Consider the following 24,518-nt stretch of genomic DNA (forward strand, 5'->3'; position numbering starts at 1 on the left):
TATGTAAACGTACACTTAAATAAATTAGACTAAACATTAAACATAAAAACAAAGGTAATACACATTCAAAAATCATCCTTTCTTAGTTTACTAACTTTTATAATTATCTATTTATTATTATTTATGTCTGTCATACCTGTATAGTGGACATACTGTATAATACTGCGCTACTACCAGGTTCTTCCCAGCTCTACCTTCAGTGACACCACATTGGTAGGCTGAAATGGGCCACGGTTGTCTTTACACTAAGGAAATCAGCAAACACTACAAATCATGTCTGCCTCTGGCCCTCATCTCGCTAGGTCTCAGGAGTCTCATCTTTGCAATAGGCATGATGGTGAAAATAATACCTAACTCATAGGATTTTGAGGTTAAATGAGTGAATATGTGACCAAGCACATAGTAAGTGTTAGCGATGATGGCGATGATGATGACGATGAAGATGATGACTCTGGCTCATTCTAACTCAAGAGTGCCTATGTGAGGCATCTCTTTCCCACTCCATGTTAAGGTACGTCACACTGGTAGCTTGAAGTTGGCCATGGTGGGAGTATTTACACCACAGTAACTGGCAATCTATAAACCAGCCCCACCTTGACTAGACAGCTGGTTATTAAACATTTACCAGTACACCGCTGGGTATATAAACTGCACCAGGCACATAGTAGGTACTCAGTAACAAAGCCATTTAAGGTGGCTAATAATGTCTGAGAAACCCTCAAACATAGACAGATCCAAGACAGATATGCCGCAAGGACAGAAACCTTGTGCCCAGGAAGTGCCCGGGTGCTTGTGTGGTCCTTGCTAGCTCCCGGTGGCAGCAGTGCCCACCTGACCAGAGTACCCAATCTTTTTCTCATAGAGCCTGGAGGGCAGTATCAATAAGGCAGGAGACTTCCTTGAATCCCAGTACGAGAACTTGCGGAGACCATATACTGTAGCCATTGCTGGCTATGCCCTGGCCCAGTTGGACAAGCTGGATGGCTCCCGGCTCACCAAATTTCTGAACACAGCCACAGGTGAGGGGCAGCCTGATGGGCAAGGAGGACTGCATGGCTTTAAGCTGAGCTGGGATGGATGACGCTAAGCTGAGCTGGGGTAGATGGCTGTAGGGGTGAAAAGTCCTTATTGTAATACAAAAAGGTCCATTACATCCTTCAACAAGTGTGTGTTGACCACTTGTTATAACACAGGAGCAAGGCCATGGGCTGATATCAGACAGATTCAAGTTCAAATTCCACTCTGCCACATTCTAACTGTGACCTTGTACAATTCACTTAACCTCTCTGGACCTTGTGTTTAAAATGACACTTACATCCTAGAGTGGTTGTAAAGATTAAATGAGTGACGCAGGTAGAAGAAAGTCTAGCACACAGAAAGAGATCTGTCACTCAGGTTGTTATTGCTTTTAGTATTGCATTAGCATTATCTCAAGGGTAATTAGGATCAGATAAGATCATGGCATAGGGATTTTAGCAGAGTGGGTAGCACATAGTGAGCACTGAATTATTGGTTCCATATCAGGTTTATGCTTACTGATATAACATATCTGAATGTATACTGAAGTGATTTAATACACAGACTTTGGTTTCTTGCTGGTAACAGCTTTCCTTCACACGGGTGATACAGGGATTCAGGCTCTATCTTTTCATGACTCTGCCATCCCAAAGCCTTGGAATCCTTTCCATCCAAGCAGAAAGGGAAACAGGAAGACTGTGCAAGGGAGTTGGACCAGACATGGGAGGGGCCCCATCACTGCTGTCCACATTTCATTGGACAGAACTCAGTCATGTGACCATACCCACAAAGCCATCTAGGAAATGTAGTCCAGCTGTGCCCAGGAACAGGGGGGAATGGTAACAGTCTATGCTATAAGTACTTTCTTAGGCACTTGGGACATCACAGTGAATATGGCAGAGCCCCTGCAATCATGGCCTCACACTCTAGTTGAAGAAAGAAATGAGTTAATAGATTTCTGTAGAGCATCATATTCCTGCCACAGGAGAAGCACAGGATGCTTTGGGAGACAGAAGGAAAGGCTTCACTCTGTCTTGGGGTGCCACTGAAGCTGAATTGTTCAGGATAGGTAAGAATTAACCAGGAGCAGATGGAGAAAAGGTGCTCCAAATAGAACAGAGTTTGCAAAGAAGTAAGAATGAGCATGGCAAGTTTAGGGAATCTCACATAGATCAGTGGGGCTGCAGTTCAGAGTTTAAATTGAGGAGTGAAGGCTGATGAGGAAAGAGAGTGAGGCAGGAATCAGTATATGGGAGCCTCAAATGTTGGGCAGGACACCTGAACACCCAGAGGTCTAGTATGAGTCTGTTTTCTGGGATTTCTCTGAGCTATGTCCAGACTGAACAGAGCAGTAAGCATGGGGGCTGATGTTCTCTCTGCAGAGAAGAACCGCTGGGAGGAGCCTGGCCAGAAGCTCTACAATGTGGAAGCCACATCCTATGCCCTGTTGGCCCTGCTGCTGCTCAGAGACTTTGACACTGTGCCTCTCGTTGTGCGCTGGCTCAACGAGCAGAGATACTACGGAGGTGGCTACGGGTCCACCCAGGCAAGTGGTCCCACATCCCCCAGGCAACTGCAGCCTTACCTCTGCTGGCCTCCCATGGGCCTCCTGGATAAGACGCTGAGAACCAAAGAGGCAGTTGGAATGAAATTGAGAAATCAGTTTTGTTTTGTTTTGTTTTGAGTTGCAAATCTATCTGTAGGTTCCAGACTAGATTCTGGATGCCTAAAATTGTGTTCTGAGTCTCCCTTTCCCTCCTGGTGTCTAGCTCACGTTCTCGGGGCCCAGGTTCAGGTGGGAGCCTCTCTCTGGTGGGTTCTACACCATGTTCCCGGTTGATCAGGCTCCCTATCTTATCCTATCTCACTAGTGGATTCTAGACCAGGTTCTCAATTACTGTAGGGAATTAATGAAGTCCCTCTCTCCCTCTAGCGGGTTCTAGACCATGCTCTCAGGTCCATCAGGCTCCCATCAGGCTTACCGTGTCTTACTGTAGCCTCTAGACCGTGTTATTCTAGAGCATTAGCCAAACCTCTCTCTCCTTTGTGGGTCCTACACCATGGTTTTAGCGAGCGCAAGCTCCAGCAAACTCAGGCTCCAGTTTGTTCCCCTTTCTCTCTGATGGGCTCTCAAGCACATTCCAAGTGTCACTTTTGGATTCTAGATCACATGCTCAGTGTCCCCAGGCTCCACCTTTATTCTTTTTTCACAAGAGTGTTCTAGACACATTCTCAGTGCCTCCAAACCCTTGCCTTAGACTCTTCTCTGGATGGGTCTAGAACACATTCTCAATGTTGATAGACCTTCAGTCTTACGCCTGCACTTTCTAGACATGTTTTCAGTGTCTCCGAGCTCTGGTGTAAGCCGCTGCCCCTTGGAGAATTCTAGAACATATCCTCAGTGTCTAATGTCTCCCTTGTGCTCTCTGTTGTGTTCTAGGTCACAGTCTTCATGTCACCAAGCACTGATCTGAGCCCCTCTCTCTCAGAGAGTTCTAGAACATGTCCTCACAACTCACCAACCCTCAGTTTTATCCTCACTCTCCCTGTAGGATTCTAGGCTACAGTCTCAGTGTCCCAGCTCTGATCTGAGTCTCTACATCCCCAAGTGGGTTCTAACCGCTGTCTCAGTCTCCCAGGTCACACTTTTTCTCTCTCATGGATTCTAGGCCACTATCATGGTGTTCCAAGCCTTGGCCCAATACCAGCAGGACGTCCCTGACCATGACGAGCTGAATCTGGATGTGTCCATCAACCTGCCCAGCCGCAGCTCTCCAGTGGTGCACCGTATCCTCTGGGAATCCGCCAGCCTCCTGCGCTCAGAAGGGGTACAGCCACTCGGACAGACCCTCCTTGCCCACATCCTCTATGCCAGTTAGGGTCTGGCAGGAGGCAGGAAGGAGGGCAGATGACCATGGTAGCCAGGGGAAGTCTTGGTTCCCAACACCTCTCTTCTCTCTCCCCACTCCCTGTAGACCAAGGAAAATGAGAATTTCACAGTAACAGCTAAAGGGAAAGGAAAAGGCACCTTGTCGGTAAGAAACGGAACCCACACCAGCTTGGTTCACCACCTTCTCTCAGACTCTGTACCCCAAAGGGACCCTCTTCCCAAGTCAAGTAGGCTGACACCTTGTCTCCTCTCCCATCTCACCAGGTGGTGACAATGTACCATGCCAAGATCAAAGGCAAAGTCACCTGTAAGAAGTTCGACCTCAGGGTTAACATAAGACCAGCCCCTGAACCAGGTAGAAGGAATAAAGACCCTATCTGTCACCCTTGCCCCACTGCCATTCTAGTGTCTGCCCCTCTCCTGGGCCCACCCCATCCTTCTGCCTTTTATGTTTCTAGTCAAGAAGCCCCAAGATGCCAAGAGCACCATGTACCTTGAGATCTGTGCCAGGTAAGAGATGGGTCATTGAGGTTCATCTTGGCCATCCCTAGAAGCACTCCCTTGCTAGAAGTCTCCAGCAAGACTTCTTATAAATATTATCCGTGGTACCTAATACTTTCTGGGAGTGTATTGTGTGGCTAGTGCTGTGCTGAGTACCTGCCAGGAAGTAGAGAGCACAGGCAGTCCTCGCTTTGCATGGCAGTGTGAGACCAGCCATGACCACATAAGCTCAGACTGCAAAGTGATCCTCATAATCAGTGAGGGAAATCACAATTGTTCTAGGGCCTTTAAATTTTTTGTATCACGACGTCAAAAAGCCTCATTATAAAGGTATAGAGAAATGGAAAGTATAGTACAACGAGTACTTGTTGAGTGCACTGTAATTTAAAGCACTAGCACACTGAAATTGAAGTTTTTCCTATGACGTCGTGAATGTTCCCTTCCAAGGTTGGGTCACCTTCCAACATTTCCTCCTTTGAGTTTTCAGTGTCATGAGGTAGTTGAGTTTCTTTACTGTGAAGTTGTTTGCCAGTGTCATTCCCACTGGGACGTCTCCGATTTTTGGAGGCCACTTTCCTCATTTATGCCGGGGCGCTTGTCTTCACTGAGTTCCTCTTGCTGCCTGGCTGGCCACCCCCACGGGAGCAGGCTCCACATTCCCACACTCTGCTGTTTCTTCTCTGCCTCCATATCATGTGCTATTGAAATTTTACTTCCAGCATTACCACTCTTCATTCCTTTGCCACACTTGTATCTTTTTTGGCCAGTTCCCTATTTGGAGGATCCATTTTGGTAAAATGTCACGTGGGTTTTTCACCCGGAGAGAAGGAAGTAACACAACTACGTGCTTTGCTATCTGTGCGTGACCTGAATGGCAGGTGCTCAATAACCGGTCACTGACAGACTGTGAAAGGAGGGATGTGATTGGTCATTGATTGTGATGTGCACCTATTATTTCTGTAGTGATTGGGGGACTGAAGAGATAGCACCAAGATTTGTCCTTTAGGCAATTACTTGCAATTAATACACCATGATACTGAAATTAGAACTGTGTTGTGGGGGACTGCTGTTATTGAGCCAGACCATGGTAACGGAATCAGGCAAAATGAGACCTGCCCGTATGCTTGTCTTCATTTCCTTGAAAAATGGAGGCACAGAGAGGTCAAGTGACTCATCAAATGTCATATAGAGCTGGGATTTGAACCCATGTGGTTGAATTCCAGAACCTGAGCAATTAGTCACCTTGACCATTATGATACCTTTCCTTTATTCCCCTGAGGGTAGTGTTTCCCAAGGTCTAACATCCCTTTATGCTGCTGTGCGGGCACCAGAAGCCTTACTCCCTGATCAGACCCTCTGACCTCCAGGCACTGACCCCCAAGGCTGACCCCGCCTGAGACTCAACCCCTCTCTCCCTGCCCCACCCAGGTACTTGGGAGACAGTGATGCCACTATGTCAATCCTGGATATATCCATGATGACTGGCTTTGCTCCCGACATTGGTGACCTCAATACGGTATGAAGGTCTTGGGCTGGGGGGCTGGGATCAGTGGGCAGGAGCCTGGTATCTGGAAGAGACTGGAGGGAGGGAAGGTGATCCAGGCGGGGTTTTCACACGCCCTGCCCTTCCCCAGCTGAGCACTGGCACTGACAGATACATCTCCAAGTATGAGCTGAACCAGGCCTTCACCAACAAGAACACGCTCATCATCTACCTGGACAAGGTAAGGCTTCTGGAGGGATCTTCACCCATAGTTGCTGGCCTTTTCCTTCCCTGGTCTTTGTGTTGGAGCCCTCTGCTGGATCCATTCTTTCTAGAAAACAAAAGGGATTGTGCGTGAAATGGGTTTTTCAATTTTTTTTGTATTTTAATTTTTAATATAATTTCAACCTTACAGAGAAATTGTAAAGCAGTATTAAAAAGTTCCATATGTCCTTTACCCAAATTCACTAATTGTTAGCATTTTTCTCCAAATATACGTGTCTATCACATATACATCATTCTTTTTTCCTTCCTTCCTTTTCCTCATTTATTTTTTCCAGCTTTATTGAGATACAATTGACATATAACATGGTGTAAGTTTAAGGTGCACAATGTAATGATTTGTTACATGTGTAAATTGGTAAATGATCACCACAATAAGGTTAATTAGCACATCCATCACCTCACATAGTTGTGTGTGTGTGTGTGTGTGTGTGTGTGTTGAGAACTTTTAAGATTTACTATCTTGGCAACTTTCAAATATACAGTACAATATTAATCATGAGATATTTTCATGAGCATAAATAGCATTCTGTTCGCCAGAATTCAATTGCTTGGCCACACTAAATGGAAGGAGAGGCTGAGAAGTGTATTCTAGTCGTGAGCCTTGGAGAAAAAGAAAATAGATTTGTTGAACTGCTCATAAATCTTTGCCACTTCCTGCCCCCCATCCCTCCCACCCGTATCCCTCCTTGATCCCTCCATTTCTCCACCATTGCTCCCACCCCCAGTCCTATGCCAGACTCCCTCCCATGTCACCCCACTGATCAACCTCCTCCTTTCCCCAGATCTCGCACTCCCAGGAGGACTGTCTAGCCTTCAAAGTTCACCAGTTCTTTAATGTGGGGCTTATCCAGCCTGGGGCGGTCAAGGTGTACTCCTATTACAACCTGGGTGAGGAGCCATCCTAGGACCTGGGGTCCAAGGGTCCCAAGGATCTGTGAGTTGGGGGTCTGGGGGTCCCAGGGATCACCAAGCATCTCTAGGTCTGAGTTGGGAATCTGAACCCTGCGGGTGTGGTCTTGGGTGGAGGCCCTAGCCCTCTGACACCTCACACTCCCTTTCCCACAGATGAGAGTTGCACCCAGTTCTACCACCCAGAGAAGGAGGACGGAATGCTGAGCAAACTCTGCCACAATGAAATGTGCCGCTGTGCTGAGGGTGGGTACACAGCAGCCAGCAAGTGGCAGGCCACACCCACTGGACCCCCCTCTTCCATAGGGGTGCCCCAAGAGGCCCCAAAAGCCCACACCCAGTGGACACCAAGAGGAATAGGCTTGGGGCTGGCCACACCCATGGGAGGTGTGGGCCATGGGTGAAAAGTGGGCCTTAGACCATGTTCCCTCCCCACTCACCCTGCAGAGAACTGCTTCATGCACCAGGCGAATGAAAAGGTCAGCTCGGAGGACAGGCTGGATAAGGCCTGCGAGCCGGGAGTGGACTATGGTGAGTGGGGGAAAGGGGGGCATGTGCACGTGTGATTGTGTGTGAGTGACGGTGTATGTCGCTCTGACTGTGAGTGTGAGACTGTATAATGGCAGGTGTGGTCGTGGCTGTGAGTGGCCACGCTGCATATGGCTGTGCTGCAGGCTGTGGTTGTGGGTGTCGGGTGTGTGTGTGTGTGTTAAGGGGTCATGATTACGTGGGATTAAGTGGGTGGGGTATGTGCAAGTGTGTCAGAAAAGAAGGTTGTGAGTGGGTGTGGTTGTGCGTGTGTGAGGTTGTACTTGCGGGTAGCCATGATTGTGTGACATGGTGACATGGGATAGCAGTAGCTGTCCTTGTGTATGTGATAAGTTGTGGGTGGCTGTAACTGTGCGCATGGCCGTGTGACACAGTTGTATGACCACCTGTGGCTGCATGTGTTCCTGGGGGGAGACGGGGTCTGTAGCACGGCTGGCTGTGATCCGCTTGGGGGCAGCCACATGCCTAGGTGCGCTTGCAGGTAGGGTGTCCCATGGCCAGCCCTGCCCATGGCCCTTGCTGTCCTCCCTTCTCAGTGTACAAGACCGTGCTACACAGGAAGGAGCTGTCGGATGACTTTGATGAGTACATAATGGTCATCAAGCAGATCATCAAATCAGGTCAGCTCCATTCTCTGCCTCCTTTTCCTGCCCCACTGCAACCCCCCCCCCAACACACACACTCAGATTCCCTCTCCCTCCCTTCCAGGCTCTGATGAGGTGCAGGTCGGACAGGAGCGCAGGTTCATCAGTCACATCAAGTGCAGAGCCGCCCTGAAGCTGCAGGAAGAGAAACACTACCTCATATGGGGCGTTTCCTCGGACCTGTGGGGAGAAAAACCTAAGTGAGTGCCGCCCTGCGCAGGCGTTTGCGCCTTCTCGCCCCGCCCACCCCTCCCAGCCCCGCCCACCCCTCCCAGCCCCGCCCACCCCTCCCAGCCCCGCCCACCCCTCCCAGCCCCGCCCACCCCTCCCAGGCCTCCTCCTGACCGGCCCTCCCTCCCTCCCTCCCTTCCCTTCCCACCAGCATCAGCTACATCATCGGGAAGGACACCTGGGTGGAGCTGTGGCCAGAGGCAGATGAATGCCAAGACGAGGAGAACCAGAAACTGTGCCAGGACCTGGCCAACTTCACGGAGAACATGATCGTCTTTGGCTGTCCCAACTGATTCCCCCATCACCGTCCCCCCAATAAAGCTTCAGTTGTATTTCACGTGTCTCTCGCAAAATCTGGAGGTCTTTGAGAGGGTGAAAAAGGCAGTTGTGGTTCCCAGCTGCCCCGCGTGCATCTCAGTTCTGTGCTTACTTGAAATCTCCGAGAAGGAACGAAAGAAAGGAAGAAAAAGAAAGAGGGAGGAAGGGATGGAAGGAAGGAGGGAGGGAGGGAAAGAAGAGAGAAGGAAATCTGACTTGCATTCTCACTCTCACCAGCGCCCTCACCATCCTTCCTCACCATCCTCATCCTCACTCTTCCTCACCAGCAGCTCAATGCCCCTTCACCTAAATTCTCACCTGCTTGCTTACCTGCTTCCTTACTGCATGCTCATCTGAACTCTTATCAACAGTCTCATCTGAATCGTTACCTCCTCTCTTACCTGCAACCTCGACTACCCGCCTGCATTTTTTTCCATCTGCACTTGGCCCCTCACCTACATCTTTATTGTTAAGCTTACCTGTATCTTTATATTCTTACCTGTCTTTCCACCTACATGCCCACCTGTATTTTCTCTATATCCTCGTCTGGGTCCTCACCTGCATTTTTACCTACATCCTTCTCTGGCTCTCTTCCTGTCTTCTTTCTTTTCTTTTCTTTTTCTTTTCCCAACAAAGAGGGATTTTATTAGCTTATATAACTTTAAAGCCCAGGATTAGGTCTGTGTAATGATGAGTGGGGAAAGGAAGGAGGAGGGGCTAGAATGGGGCTAATGAATTTAATTATCAATATCTAATCAATTTATTTAACAATATGTAATAGCAAAGGACAAAGGCGAGTAATAGAATGTGCTAATGACAAAGTAAAGGTGGTTAAGACTAAACCATATACATTGATAACAACGTCATATCAAAGGAGGACACATAAGTTTAAGAGATGTTTACTATTGATCAAAAATCACTTGGCTAAATACACAAATAACATCAGTAAGGAGTATCCAAAAGCAGTCATAGGCTCTATAAAATAGTAACTATCACAGTAGATGCCAAAAGCTCACCAAACTGGGGGAGAACAGCACTGGAAAAGTCATAAATCAAAACCTTGTCAGATCTGTAGCTGAGAGAAACGCAGTCGTCTCCCACACCACACGCTGCCTGCTAGTTCCCAAGAATGTTGCTGCTGCTGCTGCTGTCTTTGTTGTTGTTCAAAGTCAAGGCATTTTCTGACGCTATCAGCTGCAAGCTGCGTATAAGTTTTCAAGGTGCTAGCAATTTGAAGAATGTTGCTGTTCTTGTTGTTGTTGTTGTTGGAAGTTAAAATACCTTCTGATGTTGTAAGCTGCAAGCTGCACACAAGTTTTCTAGATGCTGACAAGTTCTCAAGAAGGCTAACCGTGGGGAACAACACTGGAGAGGCCGGGAACCAGCCAGCCCTCACCAGGTTCGCGGCGGGTAGCCAGGACATCCCCTGGTGTTGTAAGCTGCACGTTGCTGGAAGTCTTCAAAATGTTAGAATGATGAGAAATCACCAATGACAAATGACCAAATGATGAAATAATAATAACACTGCCAATTGAGGTCTGTCTTATGTATTTTCTCAGATGTACCTTAGAGCCAAGTTTCTTGTTCCTGCCTCCCCCTCCAGGAATGGCCAGTTCTGGGAGGGTCCAGCAGTTACTGAGATGAATGTTGCCCATCTGGCTGAAGGGCCAATTCTTTCGGATAAGCAAAATCTACTGTTCTTGCTTGGGACCATCAGCCCAAGGTCTTCCAAAGCCTGGCAACGTGCCTGTCACGTCGTCCTGATATAACTTAGCTACTTCTTCACTTCATCTGCTGGTGTGGGCGAAACAGACAGAACAAAGAGGGAATTCTCTCAACCCCTGATCAAGAATTTCTTTAACCCTAAGCTAGTCATCACCTCACAACACAGACAGAACAACAAACATCATCTCATATCTCCCCTACTCGAGAGAATGAGACCAAACAGAAAAACAACCTCATTTCATGTCTCCCTTGCTCGGGAGAATGAGACCAAAGGGGGAATTTACTCAACCCCTGATCACAGCACAGAAATCACCTCACACACAGAAACAGATGAAAGCTAATAGACAAAAGCTCACATCAACCAATAAAGGCAAATTTTCCTTAACGTCTGTTCTACAATTTGGCCTCAAAATTTGTATTCATTGGTAATCACATGTAGTCTCTTATGTGAGAGAACAAAGAGTCAACAGACAAAACTTAGCCATCACCTCCTGTGTGGTCTCTCATGTGAGGGAACAAAAAGCAAACCAATGACAAAAACTCACATTAACCAATGAAGACAAACTTTCTTTAACATCTTTCCTACAGTCTGGTTCAGCTCAGGCTTCATCCAGTGGCTCAAATGATGTCACTAGGCCCTGGTTTCTCACTCTCTCAGCATGATTCTTCTGTCTTGATGTTGCCTCGCCTCCTTGGCTCCTTCATCACGGAAGGAAGATGGCTGTAGCAGCTCCAGGTTCACGTCCAGCAGAAATGTCTCAAAGTCCTAGCATTGAGTCTTTCTATTTGTTTTTCTTTTTAAAATATTTTTATTAAAAATATAGCTAACATAAAATATTGCATTAGTTTCAGGTGTACACCATAATTATTGAACATTTATATACCTAAAGAAGTGGTCACCATGGTAAGTCCAGCCGCCATCTGACACCTTACCACACGATCACAATAGTATTGACAGTATTCCCCATGCTGTACATTACATCCCCATGACTTATTTATTTCATACCTGGAAATTTGAACCTCTTATTCCCCTTCACCTCTCCCCTTTAAACAATTTTCAATTACCGTTGACATTCAATATTATTTTATATTAATTTCAGGTGTATAACATAGTGATTAGACATTTACATAATTTAAGAAGGGATCCCCTGAGCATTATTCAGCTGGCACTACACATAGTTATTACCATATCATCGACTATATTCACTGTGCTTTACTTTGTATCCCCATGATTATTATGTAACTGCCAATTTGTACTTTGTAATCCCTTCAACTTTTTCACTTTGTCCCCCAAACTCCCTCCCATTTATCACCCTGATAAATCTAGTACCCATCTGACACGATACATGGTTATTACAATGATATTTACTATATCCCTTATGCTATACCCTACATCTCCATGACTACTTTATAACATCCAGTTTGTATGTATTAATCCCTTCCTCTTTTTACTCAATCCCCAACCCCCTTCCATCTGCAAACCATCAAAATGTTCTCTGTATCTGAGTTTGTTCTGTTTTGTTTGTTTATTAGTTTTGTTTTTTAGATTCCACATATAAGCGAAATCACATTGCATCTGTCTTTCTCTGTCTGACATACTCCACTCAGCACAATACCCTCCACGTCCATTCATGCCGCTGCAGATGGTGAGAACCCATTCCTTTCCTTGGCCGAGCAATATTCCATTGTATACATGTACCACCTCCTCTTTATCCATTTATCCATCGATGGACACCCAGGCTGCCTCCACATTTTGGTCGTTGTAAACACTGCTGCAATGAACATATGGATACACACGTCTTCTTGAAGTAGTGTTTTGGGTTTCTTTGGTTAAATACCAGGAAGTGGGATTACTGGGTCCTTCATTATCTCTTCTGATAGCCTTTGTCTCAAAGTCTATTTTGTCTGATATTCATATTGCTACACCAGATTTTTTGTTTGTTTGTTTCCATTTTCATGAAATATCTTTTTTTAATCCCTTTATTTTCAGTTTATGTCTTTTGATCTGAAGTGAGTCTCCTGTAGGCAACATATGTGAGGGTTTTGTTGCCTTATCCATTCAGCCACCCTGTCTTTTGTTTGGAGCATTTAATCCATTTACATTGAAAATAAATTATTGATAGATATGTAGTTATTGACATTTTATTATATATACAATCTTAAAGAAGTCCCTCTAACATTTTTTATGATACCAGTTTGGTGGTGATGAACTCCTTTAGCTTATTCTTGTCTGGGAAACTCTTTATCTGTCCTTTGATTTTAAATGATAGCCTTGTGGGGTAGAGTAATCTTGGTTGTAGGTCCCTGCTTTTAGTCACTTTGAATATTTCGTGCCAGTCCTTCTGACCTGCAAAGTTTCTGTTGAGAAATCAGCTGGCGACCTTATGGGAGCTCCCTTGTAGGTAACTAACTGCTTTTCTCTTGCTGCTTTCAGAATTCTCTTTGTCTTTAACCTTTGCCATTTTAATTATGATGTGTCTTGGTGTTGGTCTGTTTGGTCTCATCTTCTTTGGGACTCTCTGCCCTTTCTGGGTTTGTATATCTATTTCCTTCACCAGGTTAGGGAAATTTTCTGTCATTGTTTCTTCAAATAGACTCTCAATCCCTTGCTCCCTCTCTTCTTCTGGTACCCCTATAATGTGAATATTGGTATTCTTGATGTTGTCCCAGAGGTCTCTTAAACTATCCTCATTTTTTTTAAAATTATTTTTTCTTTTCACTTTTCCAATTGGGTGCTTTTGTTATGTTGTCTTCCCAATTGCTAATTCAATCCTCTGCTTCTTCTAGTCTGCTGGTGATTCCTTCTAGTGCAGTCTTCATTTCAGTTATCGTATTATTCACTTCTGACTGGTTCTTTTTTGTGGTTTCTGTGTCTTTTTTCATGCTTGCTATCTCTTTATTGATGTTCTCACTAAATTCCTTGAATATCATTATAACCATTATTTTTAATGTTTATCTGGTAGATTGCTTGCCTCCATTTTGTTTAGTTCTTTTTCTGGAGTTTTCTCCTGTTCTTTCATTTGGGACATATTTCTTTGTTTCCTCATTTTGGGTGTGTTTTTATGTATTAGATAGATCTACTATGTCTCCCAATCTTAGACAGGTGGCCTTATGTAGTAGGTGCCCTATAGGGCCCTGTGTCCCAGTCTCTCTGGTCACCTGCTCTGGGTGGTCCAGGAGTGTCCCTTGTGTGGGTTGTGTGTGCCCTCCTGTTATAATTGAGCCTTGATTGCTATGGGCATGTTACTGGGTCTGATTAACCTTTAGGCTGACTGGTTGTGGGGTTTGGCCACATCCACAGCTTATGGACTACTGTGCAGGGGCCTTACCTTCTGAGAGGGATTTGCCCCAGTAGGCTCTGTTGCCTGTTGAGACCGTCCTTTGGGAATGCTGCCTGTAGGCTAATTAGGCAGTGTGGTGCTTTGGTCTGAAGCCAATCTCCAAGTATGTTGGTTCTGAGGTCTCTTGGGAGGGGCCCTAGTACAGGCTCAGGTCACCCACTGACTGTGACCAGCCGGGAGCTACCTGGTAGGAGCTACAAAGTGATCCGTGGTGAGTAGCTGAATGTGCTGGACCTGGAGGTGTGGAGAGAGGCCATGCTGCAAACTGAGGACATCTGCCACCAATACCAGGTCTGAGGTAGCCCCACAAAAAGCCAGGACACCCCGAGGCCTGATGCCACCTGCCGGCTCCCTTAAGGTTCAGCCACTGATAAAGCCTCAGGTGGCATAAAAGTTGGGTGAGGCAGGGTCTCAGGGAGCCACCAGGATGGGATGAGTGATGTTCACCAGGTTAATGTAGATTTTGGTTTGGTGCCAGTGCGGAGCCTGGAACTACTCAGTAAAAGTATCAGAGCACACCAAGGTCAGTTGCCACCTGCCTGACCTTGGATCACATGGTCACATGGACCCCTGATCCAGTTGTCCAAGAAAAACTGTCATTTGGGCAGGCTGGTTGCTGGCCAGGAATGTGCCTCCTGCGCTGGGCAAGTTGGGTCAGGCAGGGTCTCAGGGAGTCACCTGGGTGGAGGGAGCTGAGGTTACCAGGCCAATTCAGATTCAGATTTGGGCATGGGCATGGGGGGAGGGCCCAACACAGGAAGCATAGCATGCATCTACTGGTTGTATGGAAGGAGGAACCCATACAGGGAAAATGGTGACTGTCCCTGCAGTCCTCACCCCAAAGCCACACAACTCAGTCTCTCCCCATACGTCTCTGATGGCCCCCAGTCATTCTCCCTCTGCCAGAGTCTAGGCTGAGTGCCTGAGAGTGAGTGAGTCTGTGCACTTGCCCTTTAAGAAGACATCTGGGTTTCCTGAAGCCTTCCATCCCACCTGAATGGTCAGAATCCCCACTGTTTTTCACAGCCAGATGTTGTGGGGGCTCATCTTCCTGTCACAAGTACTCCAGGCTGGGGAGCCTGGCGTGGGGCTGGAGTCCCTCGCTCCTCTGGGGGTGAACCTCCATGGCTGAGTTACCCCTCCCAATTCTCAACTGCTACACAGTGGTCTGAGGCAGCCTATTCCATGTCTCCACTCTTCCTACCAGTCTCTGCATGGCTTCTTCCTTATAATTAGTTATAAAACTTCTTTTCAACTAGACTTCCGGTGGTTCTTCAGGTTGATTGTTCTATAATTTAGTTGTAATTTTAATGTATTCATGGGAGGAGGCAAGCAGGGCATTTACCTACTCTGCTGTCTTGGATCTCTCCCTCTTTCTGTCTTCTTACCAGCATCTTTAACTACATTCTCACCTTGCACCTTCACATGTATCCACCTGCCTTTTTTTGCCTCCTTACCTGGCTCCCATCTACATCCGTAACTGTAAATTTATGCTTATATTTATGTTAACAACGTTCTTACCTAGATTCTCACCTGCACAGGTACCTTCCTTCTCACCTGCATAGACCTGCCTCCTCACCTGCACCTTCCATTGTATCTTTACCTGTGTCTTCATCAGCATCCTAATCCTACAATCTTCCTCTCCTTTCTTACCTGTTCTTATAATTATCTCATTTGTTCCTCATCCTCAGCTCACTCTCACTGGATTTCCTATGTCACTTACATTCCATTTGCTGTTCTCTAGGCTCACCTCCCCCTCACAGTCACCACATTCTAGATGGGTCTGAACAGATTCATCAATGCTTCTGTAGGACTGTGTGGGATGGCTGTGCCCAGGACAGGGAGGGAAAAGGTGGGCAGGGTGATATTTGGGGCTGGAGCCTTGAGTGAATGAGTGAGGGGAAGGCATGAGTCAGCAGTTGAGGAGTGTTTGGGAGGCTATTTTGGTCACAGCATCACCAGAGCTGTGTGGGTGGAAGTGGGGATGGCAACCACCAGATGGAGTAGAACCACTGGCTGCAGAGTGAAACTGGGGCCCCAAAGACCTCTTCTAACCTCTAGGCCCTTGAGGGCTGGTGAGGGTGGGTTCCAGCCTCAGAGCTCTGGATTAGGTCATCATGGGAAAAACTTCCCATGACTCCATCATGGGAAGTCACCCGAGCACATCCCCCTTCCCCTAAGACTCCCAGGTCCTGGAAATCCCCACCTCCTGCTTCCAGGACTATGGAAGAACACATTCACAGACCACCCCTTTTTCCTCCAGTCCCCAATTGCCAGAGACCTCTGTGGAGGGGAGACTCAAAGATCTTCATCACTCACAAGGTATCCCAGCTGACATCTGCCTGCCCCCCCTTATGTACATCTCATTTCTTTTCTTGCTTATTTCTCCTTTCTTCTGCCCTGGGGTCCATTTTCTTCATTTCTTTAATACACGGAGTATTGTTTGGTTTGAGCGTCTATGGTTCAAAGTTGTGAACAGCACAGACATGATCTTATAAAAATTACATTCCAACAACAGCATGAAGTTAATTTCGGACAGTAAGGAAAGGAGAACAGGGTGACATGAGAAGGCCTTCCTGTGATGTGGTCACCCATAAAGGTCATTTAGATTGATGGTTGGTTCATTTCATGTGTGAACTTAGCTAGGCTATAGTGACCGGTTGTTTGGGAAACGCCAGTCTAAATGTTGCTATGAAGGTTTTTGTTTGTTTGTTTGTTTTTAACTGGGATTCACACCTACAGTGAATCCCAGCAGATTTCCTTTGAAAATGTGGGTGGGCCTCATCCAATCAGCTAAAGAGCAAAAAATCAGGTTTCCTGGGGAAGAAGTAATTCAAGACGGTGATGTAGAAATTCTGCTTGAGTGTCTAGCCTTCAGACTCAAGACTGCAACGTCAGCTCAACTGAATCTCCAGCCTGCTGGCTTGACCTATGGATTTCAGACTTGCCGAGCCACACAATATCACAAGCCAATTCTTTAAAATAAATCTCTCTCTGTCTCTGTCTTTCTCTATTTATATACATAAATAGATAGATGGTGTAGATGAAATATAGATATAGATTAGATGTTGCTTCTATTTCTCTGAAGAACCTGCCTAATACAGGTGAACACAGACGGCTCCTGTGAGGAGGTGTTCTTGAGTCAAGACGTAGAAGACAAAGAGGAGCCAACCATGGAGGGATCTAGGAAAGACTGCTCCAGGCAGAGGGAACAGTAAGTTCGGAGACACCTGTTGCAATGTGAGCAAGTGTGCAAGGGGTTCAAGATAGTGATGACCACTTTGTGTTATTCTAAACTCAGGGGATGGCAAACGTTTTCTCTAAAGCGCCAGATACTAAATATTTTAAGCTTTGAGGGATGATCGATAAAATTGAGGATAGTATGAAGGTACTTTGACCCTGCCATGCTTGGGATGGACCATCGGGATGATGGACGTGCTTTGCCCGCTTTGCTGGAGACATTCTCTGGATGAAGAATGATCAGTATGAGGTTTGAAGGTCCAGGCAAGGGGACGGGGTGAAGGATGACCCCAAGCCAGTTTCTCTCTCTGTTCCAGGTCTCAGCCAGCCTCTGTCCCAAGAGCCAGCTGTCTCATCTGGATTAGCTGGCCAGAGGCAAGGCAATATGTTGAGTCACCAACCTCCAGAATGAGATTCATCCACTCAGTGCCTGACAGTCACCAACAGAGGACACTCCAACACGTAGGTGGTGACCAGCATGAGCAGAACAGGGTGTGGACAACGGTGAGGCATTGGCTGCTGATCAGGGAGGTGAAGTGGAGATTAGTGGACAGAGAAGGACATCCCAGCTGGGTCTCCACAGCTCAGTACATTGCCACCCCCGAGAGCCACTCCTGTGGCTGTACAGAAATAAGGGGTCAGTCAGATTTGGCCCATGGGCCATAATTTGCTAACCCCTATAAGCTCAATAAGAGGCCACTGAAAGATTTTAAACAAGGGAGAGATGAGAGCTATCTTAAGTGTTTAAAAAGCTAATGCCAGCCATTTCACTCCAAGTCAGCTACCCAAAAGAATTGCAACTTGGTACCCAGACAAATATATGAGCATGCCAGCTCACAGCAGCAGGATTCACAGTAGCCAAAAGGGGGAAACAAATGTTCATCAACAGATATATAGATACACACAAATGTGGGCCATCCACACAACAGAATATTATTCAGCCATGAAAAAGGAACGAAACTCTGACACACACTACATTGTGGATGAACCTTGAAAACATTATGCTCAGTGAGAGAAGCCAGACACAAAAGAACACATATTGCTTGTTTCCATTTTTCTGAAATATCCCAAAAAGGTAATTCCATAGAACAGGAAAGCAAGTTAGTGGTTGCCCGGGGGCTGGGGAGATTGGGGTATGGGAGTGATTGCTTAATGGCTATGGAATTTCCTACTAAAACATTGAAAATGTTCTAGATAGACGACAGCATTTTAAATGTATTAAATAGCACTGAGGAGCTCATGTTGAAATGGTTAGCTTTATATGTGAATTTCACCATAATATAATATAATATAATATAATATAATATAATATAATATAATATAAATAAGTAAGAAATGCCACACTAGCTAGGAGTAAAAAATGAATTATAAGGTGGCAAGAGGTAAAGTAGGATATCCAGCTGGAAAGCTACTGCAACCACCCAAGCAAGAAATGATGGGCACCTTAATGTCTTAATCCATTCGAGCAGCTATACATGATACCCTAGACTGAGTGGTTTAAACAACAGACATTTATCTCTCACAGTTCTGGGGGCTGGAAGTCCAAGATCAGAGCACCAGCTTGGTCAGATTCTGGTGCGAGCTCTCTTCCTGCCTTCCAGATGACGGTCTGCTCACTTTGTCCTCTCGTGGTGAAGAGAGAGTATCTCTCTCATGTCTCATCTTCTAAGGGCACTAATACCACCACTAGGGCCCCACCCTCATGACCTAATTATCTCCCAAAGGCTCCACCTCTAAATACCATCACACTTGAGATTAGGGCTTCAAAATACGGATTTTGAGGGACACAAACATTCAGTTCATAGCACTTAGCTAGGGTGCTAGCAGTTGGGATGAGATCTAGTTTGGAGAGTGAATCATCAGAACTTGCTGAAGGGTGGGATGTGGGGACAAGACAGAGGGAGGGGTCCAGGATGACTCCCAGGCCTTGGGTGGACAATGGTTCTACCCCATGACTGTGAGCTCCAATTAAAACTTAAAACTTCCATATGCACGCACACATGATTACACACATGCACACACATGTATGCACATGCACACATCTGCATGCGTGCACATGCAAACACATCTGCATGCGTGCACATGCAAACACACATGCGTATACCCCCCACACACACATGCATGCTTGCACATGCACACACCTCCGTGCACACTCATGCACACATGCCATACATACACCTGCACACGCCACGTGTACAAATATGCACACATACATGTATGCTTGCATCTGCACACACCTCCATGCACACTTATGCATGCACACATACATACAGCATACACATACATGCACACACACTAATATACATGCTCACCTACCCACGCACACACAAACCACTCTTGTATTTTCCATTGCTCTTATCAGCATCTAAAACCCTATATGTTATTTTCCTATTTATTGGGCTCATTGTCTTTCTCACCCAAGAATAAGAGCTCCATAAGACCAGGGACTTTTGTCTCTCTTGTCCACAGCTATGTCCCTGAACCTGGACAAGTGCCTGGCACACAGGAGATGTTTGATTAATACTTGGCAACCAAGTGAATGAAGCAGCCAGAAAGCAAAGCTGGGGCCTCTGTTCTCCAGTCCCCACCTGAGTCACATCTTCAGCTGCCTCTGGAAAGTGTGAGAGACTGTGTGAGTGAGAGTGAGATGGGACCGGCAGGGGTGGGGGGGGACAGGAAGAAGAGGAGGGCGAGGGGAAAAGGGGAGGGGCTGAACCCCAGCTCTAAAAAGAGCGCTGTGACCCACGGTGCCCTTCTGCAGCGTGTGAAGCCCAGGAGCGTTGGGCAATTGTGGTTTTCCTCCCAGCCCACAGGACTCAGCCGTGACAGCCTAGCCTGAACATCTCGTGGCCTCTTCAGCACAGGCATGGAGGAGATGGTTGTGCGTCCCTCAGTGTTTGTGGTGGATGGACAGACGGACATCCCAATCAGGAGTCTGGGCAGCAGTCCCCGGAGACAGCGCTGCAGCGCGGTCTGGCTGGGCCTGGGCTTCTTGCTGCTACTGCTGGTGGCTGGGCTGGCTGTGCAGGGCTGGTTTCTACTGCAGCTTCACCGGCGCCTGGGGGAGATGGTCACCCCCTTGCAGGTGAGTGGGGCCTGGGGGCTCGAGGAGGGCGGGTCTCCTGTGCGACTGCGCATCTCTCTGGGGGTTGGTGTGTGGAGTGGGGGACGCATTGAGTGGCCCGGAGCAAACACATTCACTTCTTTGAACCTCAGTTTCTTTATCTGTAAAATGAGTATGAAATTAAGAGGGTCCACCTCATAGGGAATAAAGTACGATATTACGTGTGTGGTGCCCTCGATGGCTGGCACATGGCAATCATTCAACCAATTGAAATTGACACTCCTTTTTTTAAAAAACTGAGATATAACTGACATACCACATTGTCAAAGTTTAAGGTGTACAACCTATTGACCTGATACTTGTATATTACGATTGCCATTGTCGCGTTCACTAACACCTCCATGATGTGACATAATTATCATTTCTTCTGGTTTGGGAATATTTAAGATCTAGTCTCTCTGCAAGTTTAATTTTTATAAAACAGTTTTGTTGTTTGTAACCCCTGGAACTGACATTCTGACGTTGCTAATTATTGTTTACAATGCCTGGTCCCCGATATTGAGATTGCCGCTGCTCCACTTTGCCCAAGTCTCTGAAAAATCTCTGAGTCCGTCTCTGGTTGGCTGTGGATGTGTCTGTCTGCTCACCACACCTGTGGGTATGTGTGTCCCATGTGGTCAAGACTTTATGTCCTGTGTCTCCAGGTCATTTCTCCCTGTGTCTAAATCTGGTGGCCGCTTGTGCGTGTCCATGTGCCCACGTGGACCTATGCTGCTGCCTTGTGTAAACGCACCCACATGCCACAGCCTGTGGGGTGATGTTGTTTGTTTCCGGGTCTCTGTGTGTGCAATCCCACCTGGATCCATAAACCCTGCAGTCACGTACCTGTGTCCACGTGGGTCTGGTCCGTGTGTCACCTAAGTGTCCAGTGTCACTGTCCAAACTTACATGTTGGCATTTATGTCCATGCATCTTGAATATTATTTATTGAATAAACACTTACAGAGCGCTTACTATGTGCCAGACACTGTGATCTGCTTTATACATATGAATTCATCGGCTCCTAAGCAGGCACTCTTCATATGTCCATTTGCAGAGGAGAAAACAGAGGTCCCATGTGGTTACCAGGCTGCTGGGTGTGTTGTGCACATGGCTCTGGGTGTGTGTCTGAGGGTGGTGCTGTGCCCACGGTCTGCATGTGAGTCTGAGTGATACCAGGGTGTGGGTCCCACAGGTCCTCATCCGAGGTTCCTCTGCATTTCCAGGAGAAAAATGCTGGAGCCTGGGAGCAGCTGATACAAGGTGAGTCAGGATCCTGGTCCCCGGGGAGGAGCTAGGACGGTTCCCACACTGCCCCCACCCCTATTTCCCAATGCAATTTGCACAACTGGCCCAAAGCCCCACAGGTGCCCTTCCCCCAAGCCTGAGAAGCAGAAGTTTGGGTCACTCCGGAAAGGGTGGGGACGGACTTGATGATCCCTTGGGAGGCTGGCTCTTACCCCTCCTCTACTGTCTTCACCTCTGACTTCTGACCCTCTTTTCAGAGCAGAGATCCCACCAGGCCAACCCAGCAGCACATCTCACAGGTGAGGGGGACCCCGGGTCCTGGTGTGGGGTGGGGGTCAGGGTTTTTCTGGGAAAACCAGGCAGACACACAACGTGTCAAAGTATTCATTCATTCAATGTTTATTCACAGAGTTGCCCAGAGCACAGGTCCTTGTGTTTCTAATTTTATTTGTAGAGCAGGGCTCATTACGTGCCATAAACCGTAATATGCTTTATACATATGAAGTCATTAACTCCTACGCAGATACTAGTCATATCTTCATTTTATATAGAGAGAAGCCGAGGCGCACAGAGGTTGTAGGGCTGCCTTACAACCTTCTGCCTCTGCCTCTGCTCCTCAGTTCTGCCACTTACAAGTTTTGGTTCTTTCCGCAAGTCACTTAATTGCTCCATGCCTCAGTTTCTCCACCTGCAAGAGGGCAACAAGATGAATTAAGATTTGTAAGAAGGAAGTGACTTCACCGCTCTGTGCCTTAGTTTCCCGGCCAGCAAAAGAGGATGAAATGGGTTAAGGTGATAAGAAGCAAGTGATTTTGCCTGGCTGTGACTCAGTTTCCCCACCTGCAAAGAGAGGATAAAGTGAATTAATACATGTAAAGCTCTCAAATAGCCTAGCACTGGTGGGGGCTCAGAGACGGGTGGCGACTAGCCTAAGGCCACACAGCAAGCGTGGGCCGTGGGCTGACCAGCCTCCTTTGTGTCCCTCCCAGGAGCGAACTTCAGCTTGAGCGGCAGCGGGGGCCCACTGCTATGGGAGACGAAGCTTGGCCTGGCCTTCCTGAGGAACCTCGGCTACCGGGACGGCGCCCTGGTGATTGCCAGGACTGGCTACTATTATATCTACTCCAAGGTGCAGCTGGGCGGTGTGGACTGCCCTCAGGGGCAGACCGGAGTCCTGCCTATCACCCACGGCCTCTACAAGCGCACACCCCGCTACCCCAAGGAGCTGGAGCTGCTGGTCAGCCTGCAGTCGCCCTGTGGGCGAGGGACCAGCCCCCGTGTTTGGTGGGACAGCAGCTTCCTGGGCGGCGTGGTGCATCTGGACGCCGGGGAGGAGGTGGTGGTCCGCGTGCCAGATGCGCGCCTGGTCCGACTCCGCGACGGCACCCGGTCCTACTTCGGGGCTTTCATGGTGTGAAGGATGGAGTGACAGGAATGGATGGGGTTCTGACCGCAGAGGTGCCTCAGGAGACAGACAACCCAAGAAGCAGAGATCTTGGAGAGTGCCCGGAGGACCCCAAGACTCTGCAGCCAGGTTGCTCAACGGGCACCACCAGGGGCCAGGAACCCAGCCAGCCCTGGAGGCTGGAGATCCAGCTGGCACCTCTGGAGAGGACTAAAGGAAACCGCAGACCCTGCCGTGGACAACACTGGAGACTTGGGGGTCTGTCGGCCCTGACACAGGGGTAAAGCTGATCTGCTTGGTGTTCAGGAAGAAGGGGCCAGGGGTGGGTATTTATACTTTCGATTCTGAGGAAAGTGTGGTGTCAGGGTCTAGGGACTTGGCTGAGAACAAGAAACATCACCCTCCCCAAGTGAGAGCAGGTGGGATTTATCATCAGGACTCATCCATGTGGAGCACCCAGCCCCACCCAAGGTCACAGTCACACTCAAGTTCCACCCACCAGCTTATAGCCACACCTCAGCCTGGTCTCGAAAAGTTGTGCTCAGAGACACAGGCCCAGAGATGTGTTTGACAGCCAGCCAGTTCTCCCAGGAGGGGACAGGCTTGGCAGCGTTTCCCCATTTTGTGGTGTAAATGCTCCCACCATGCCTGGCTGTCTGGCACTGCTAGGCATTCATACCCCACTAGGAACACCACCGCTGTGTTTCAGCGCCCAGGCCAGGGCCTGGCACACAGTGGGCACTTGGGAAATGTATGAAGAAGGGATGGAGGGAGGGAGGGAGGAAACAGACACACCTACAGCATCACAGAGAATCACACAGCTCCACAATCTCACTCCCACAACCACAGACTCAAGCACACAAAGCATCAGATTCTCATACAACCACATATGTCATAGACAACATCCCAAAGACTCGGTCACAGACACTGCGTGACACATACGACAATCACAACCCGAGTCACTCACATGGGCCACACATTCACACATGTGAGCATCACACCAGACTTCCACATGTCACGTCACAGTCAGGCCCATCACATGTAAACAGCATCACGATGACAAACACGTAACACACACACACACACACACACACACACAGCAAAGATGGACACGTCCTGGGGTGAGGACCAGACTTTGTCCATAACCCTGGGCCCCTGACCACCGGTCTTAGAATAAACGGCAAATGTTGCACCTGGGTCTGTCTAGTTCTTAGGGGAAGTATGACATGTAGAGACAGAGAAATAGATGGAATGACCCACAGAGGTCACTTTATGGATAAGAAACCTGAACCCAGCTGGCTCAACTGCATGCAGGAAGCTTGGGGCAAAGCAGAGACCTCATGCCTCAATCTGCCTTTCCTTCAAATCCACAATTTCTGAGGAAGTGGAGGCTCCATTCTGCCAAGCACCCTTATTGCAGACACTGGTACAGAGTGGCAGTCTGGAAGCTTGGTGTAACTGGACCATGGGAAGAATGTGTAGGGAGGGGCAGATAATGAAATGCATACAAATCAGATGGTCTGTGCAAATGAATGCACTTTAGTGTGGCTGGAGGGAAGTCTTACTTTCCAGGAGCCTAGAATGAGGGCTCAGACCTCAGGGATGAATAAATTATCCTTGTTATTATTG

At 47.6% G+C, this 24,518-nt stretch overlaps 2 protein-coding genes across 2 annotated transcripts in view; both read left to right on the forward strand.

Moving 5' to 3' along the window:
• Nucleotides 1-8,841, forward strand: part of C3 (complement C3) — a 29,954-nt gene extending 21,113 nt beyond the window's left edge. Inside the window, exons 28-41 of the mRNA XM_081076004.1 lie at nucleotides 863-1,019; nucleotides 2,400-2,563; nucleotides 3,687-3,845; nucleotides 3,993-4,052; nucleotides 4,172-4,262; nucleotides 4,366-4,417; nucleotides 5,837-5,924; nucleotides 6,043-6,132; nucleotides 6,959-7,064; nucleotides 7,242-7,331; nucleotides 7,533-7,616; nucleotides 8,171-8,254; nucleotides 8,343-8,478; nucleotides 8,661-8,841. Coding sequence (XP_080932130.1) covers nucleotides 863-1,019; nucleotides 2,400-2,563; nucleotides 3,687-3,845; nucleotides 3,993-4,052; nucleotides 4,172-4,262; nucleotides 4,366-4,417; nucleotides 5,837-5,924; nucleotides 6,043-6,132; nucleotides 6,959-7,064; nucleotides 7,242-7,331; nucleotides 7,533-7,616; nucleotides 8,171-8,254; nucleotides 8,343-8,478; nucleotides 8,661-8,802 — 1,503 coding nt within the window. The 3' untranslated portion in view covers nucleotides 8,803-8,841. The remainder of the gene's footprint in view (nucleotides 1-862; nucleotides 1,020-2,399; nucleotides 2,564-3,686; nucleotides 3,846-3,992; nucleotides 4,053-4,171; nucleotides 4,263-4,365; nucleotides 4,418-5,836; nucleotides 5,925-6,042; nucleotides 6,133-6,958; nucleotides 7,065-7,241; nucleotides 7,332-7,532; nucleotides 7,617-8,170; nucleotides 8,255-8,342; nucleotides 8,479-8,660) is intronic.
• Nucleotides 8,842-19,884: 11,043 nt separating this feature from the next.
• Nucleotides 19,885-24,518, forward strand: TNFSF14 (TNF superfamily member 14). Its single transcript, XM_081076223.1, has 4 exons — nucleotides 19,885-20,218; nucleotides 21,463-21,499; nucleotides 21,742-21,783; nucleotides 22,474-24,518. Exons 1-4 carry the CDS (start codon nucleotides 20,000-20,002, stop codon nucleotides 22,899-22,901), a joined length of 726 nt encoding a protein of 241 aa, XP_080932349.1. The 5' UTR covers nucleotides 19,885-19,999; the 3' UTR covers nucleotides 22,902-24,518.

The sequence above is a fragment of the Rhinolophus hipposideros genome (genome assembly GCF_964194185.1).
Source record: "Rhinolophus hipposideros genome assembly, chromosome: 16".
NCBI lineage: Eukaryota > Metazoa > Chordata > Mammalia > Chiroptera > Rhinolophidae > Rhinolophus > Rhinolophus hipposideros.

Excerpts from the sequence above, each read along its gene's own strand:
- TNFSF14 (XM_081076223.1), top strand. The coding sequence starts at position 20,000 with ATGGAGGAGATGGTTGTGCGTCCCTCAGTGTTTGTGGTGGATGGACAG. Across the intron at positions 20,219-21,462 it reads AGATGGTCACCCCCTTGCAG|GAGAAAAATGCTGGAGCCTG; the intron begins GTGAGTGGGGCC and ends CTGCATTTCCAG. Across the intron at positions 21,500-21,741 it reads CTGGGAGCAGCTGATACAAG|AGCAGAGATCCCACCAGGCC; the intron begins GTGAGTCAGGAT and ends CCCTCTTTTCAG.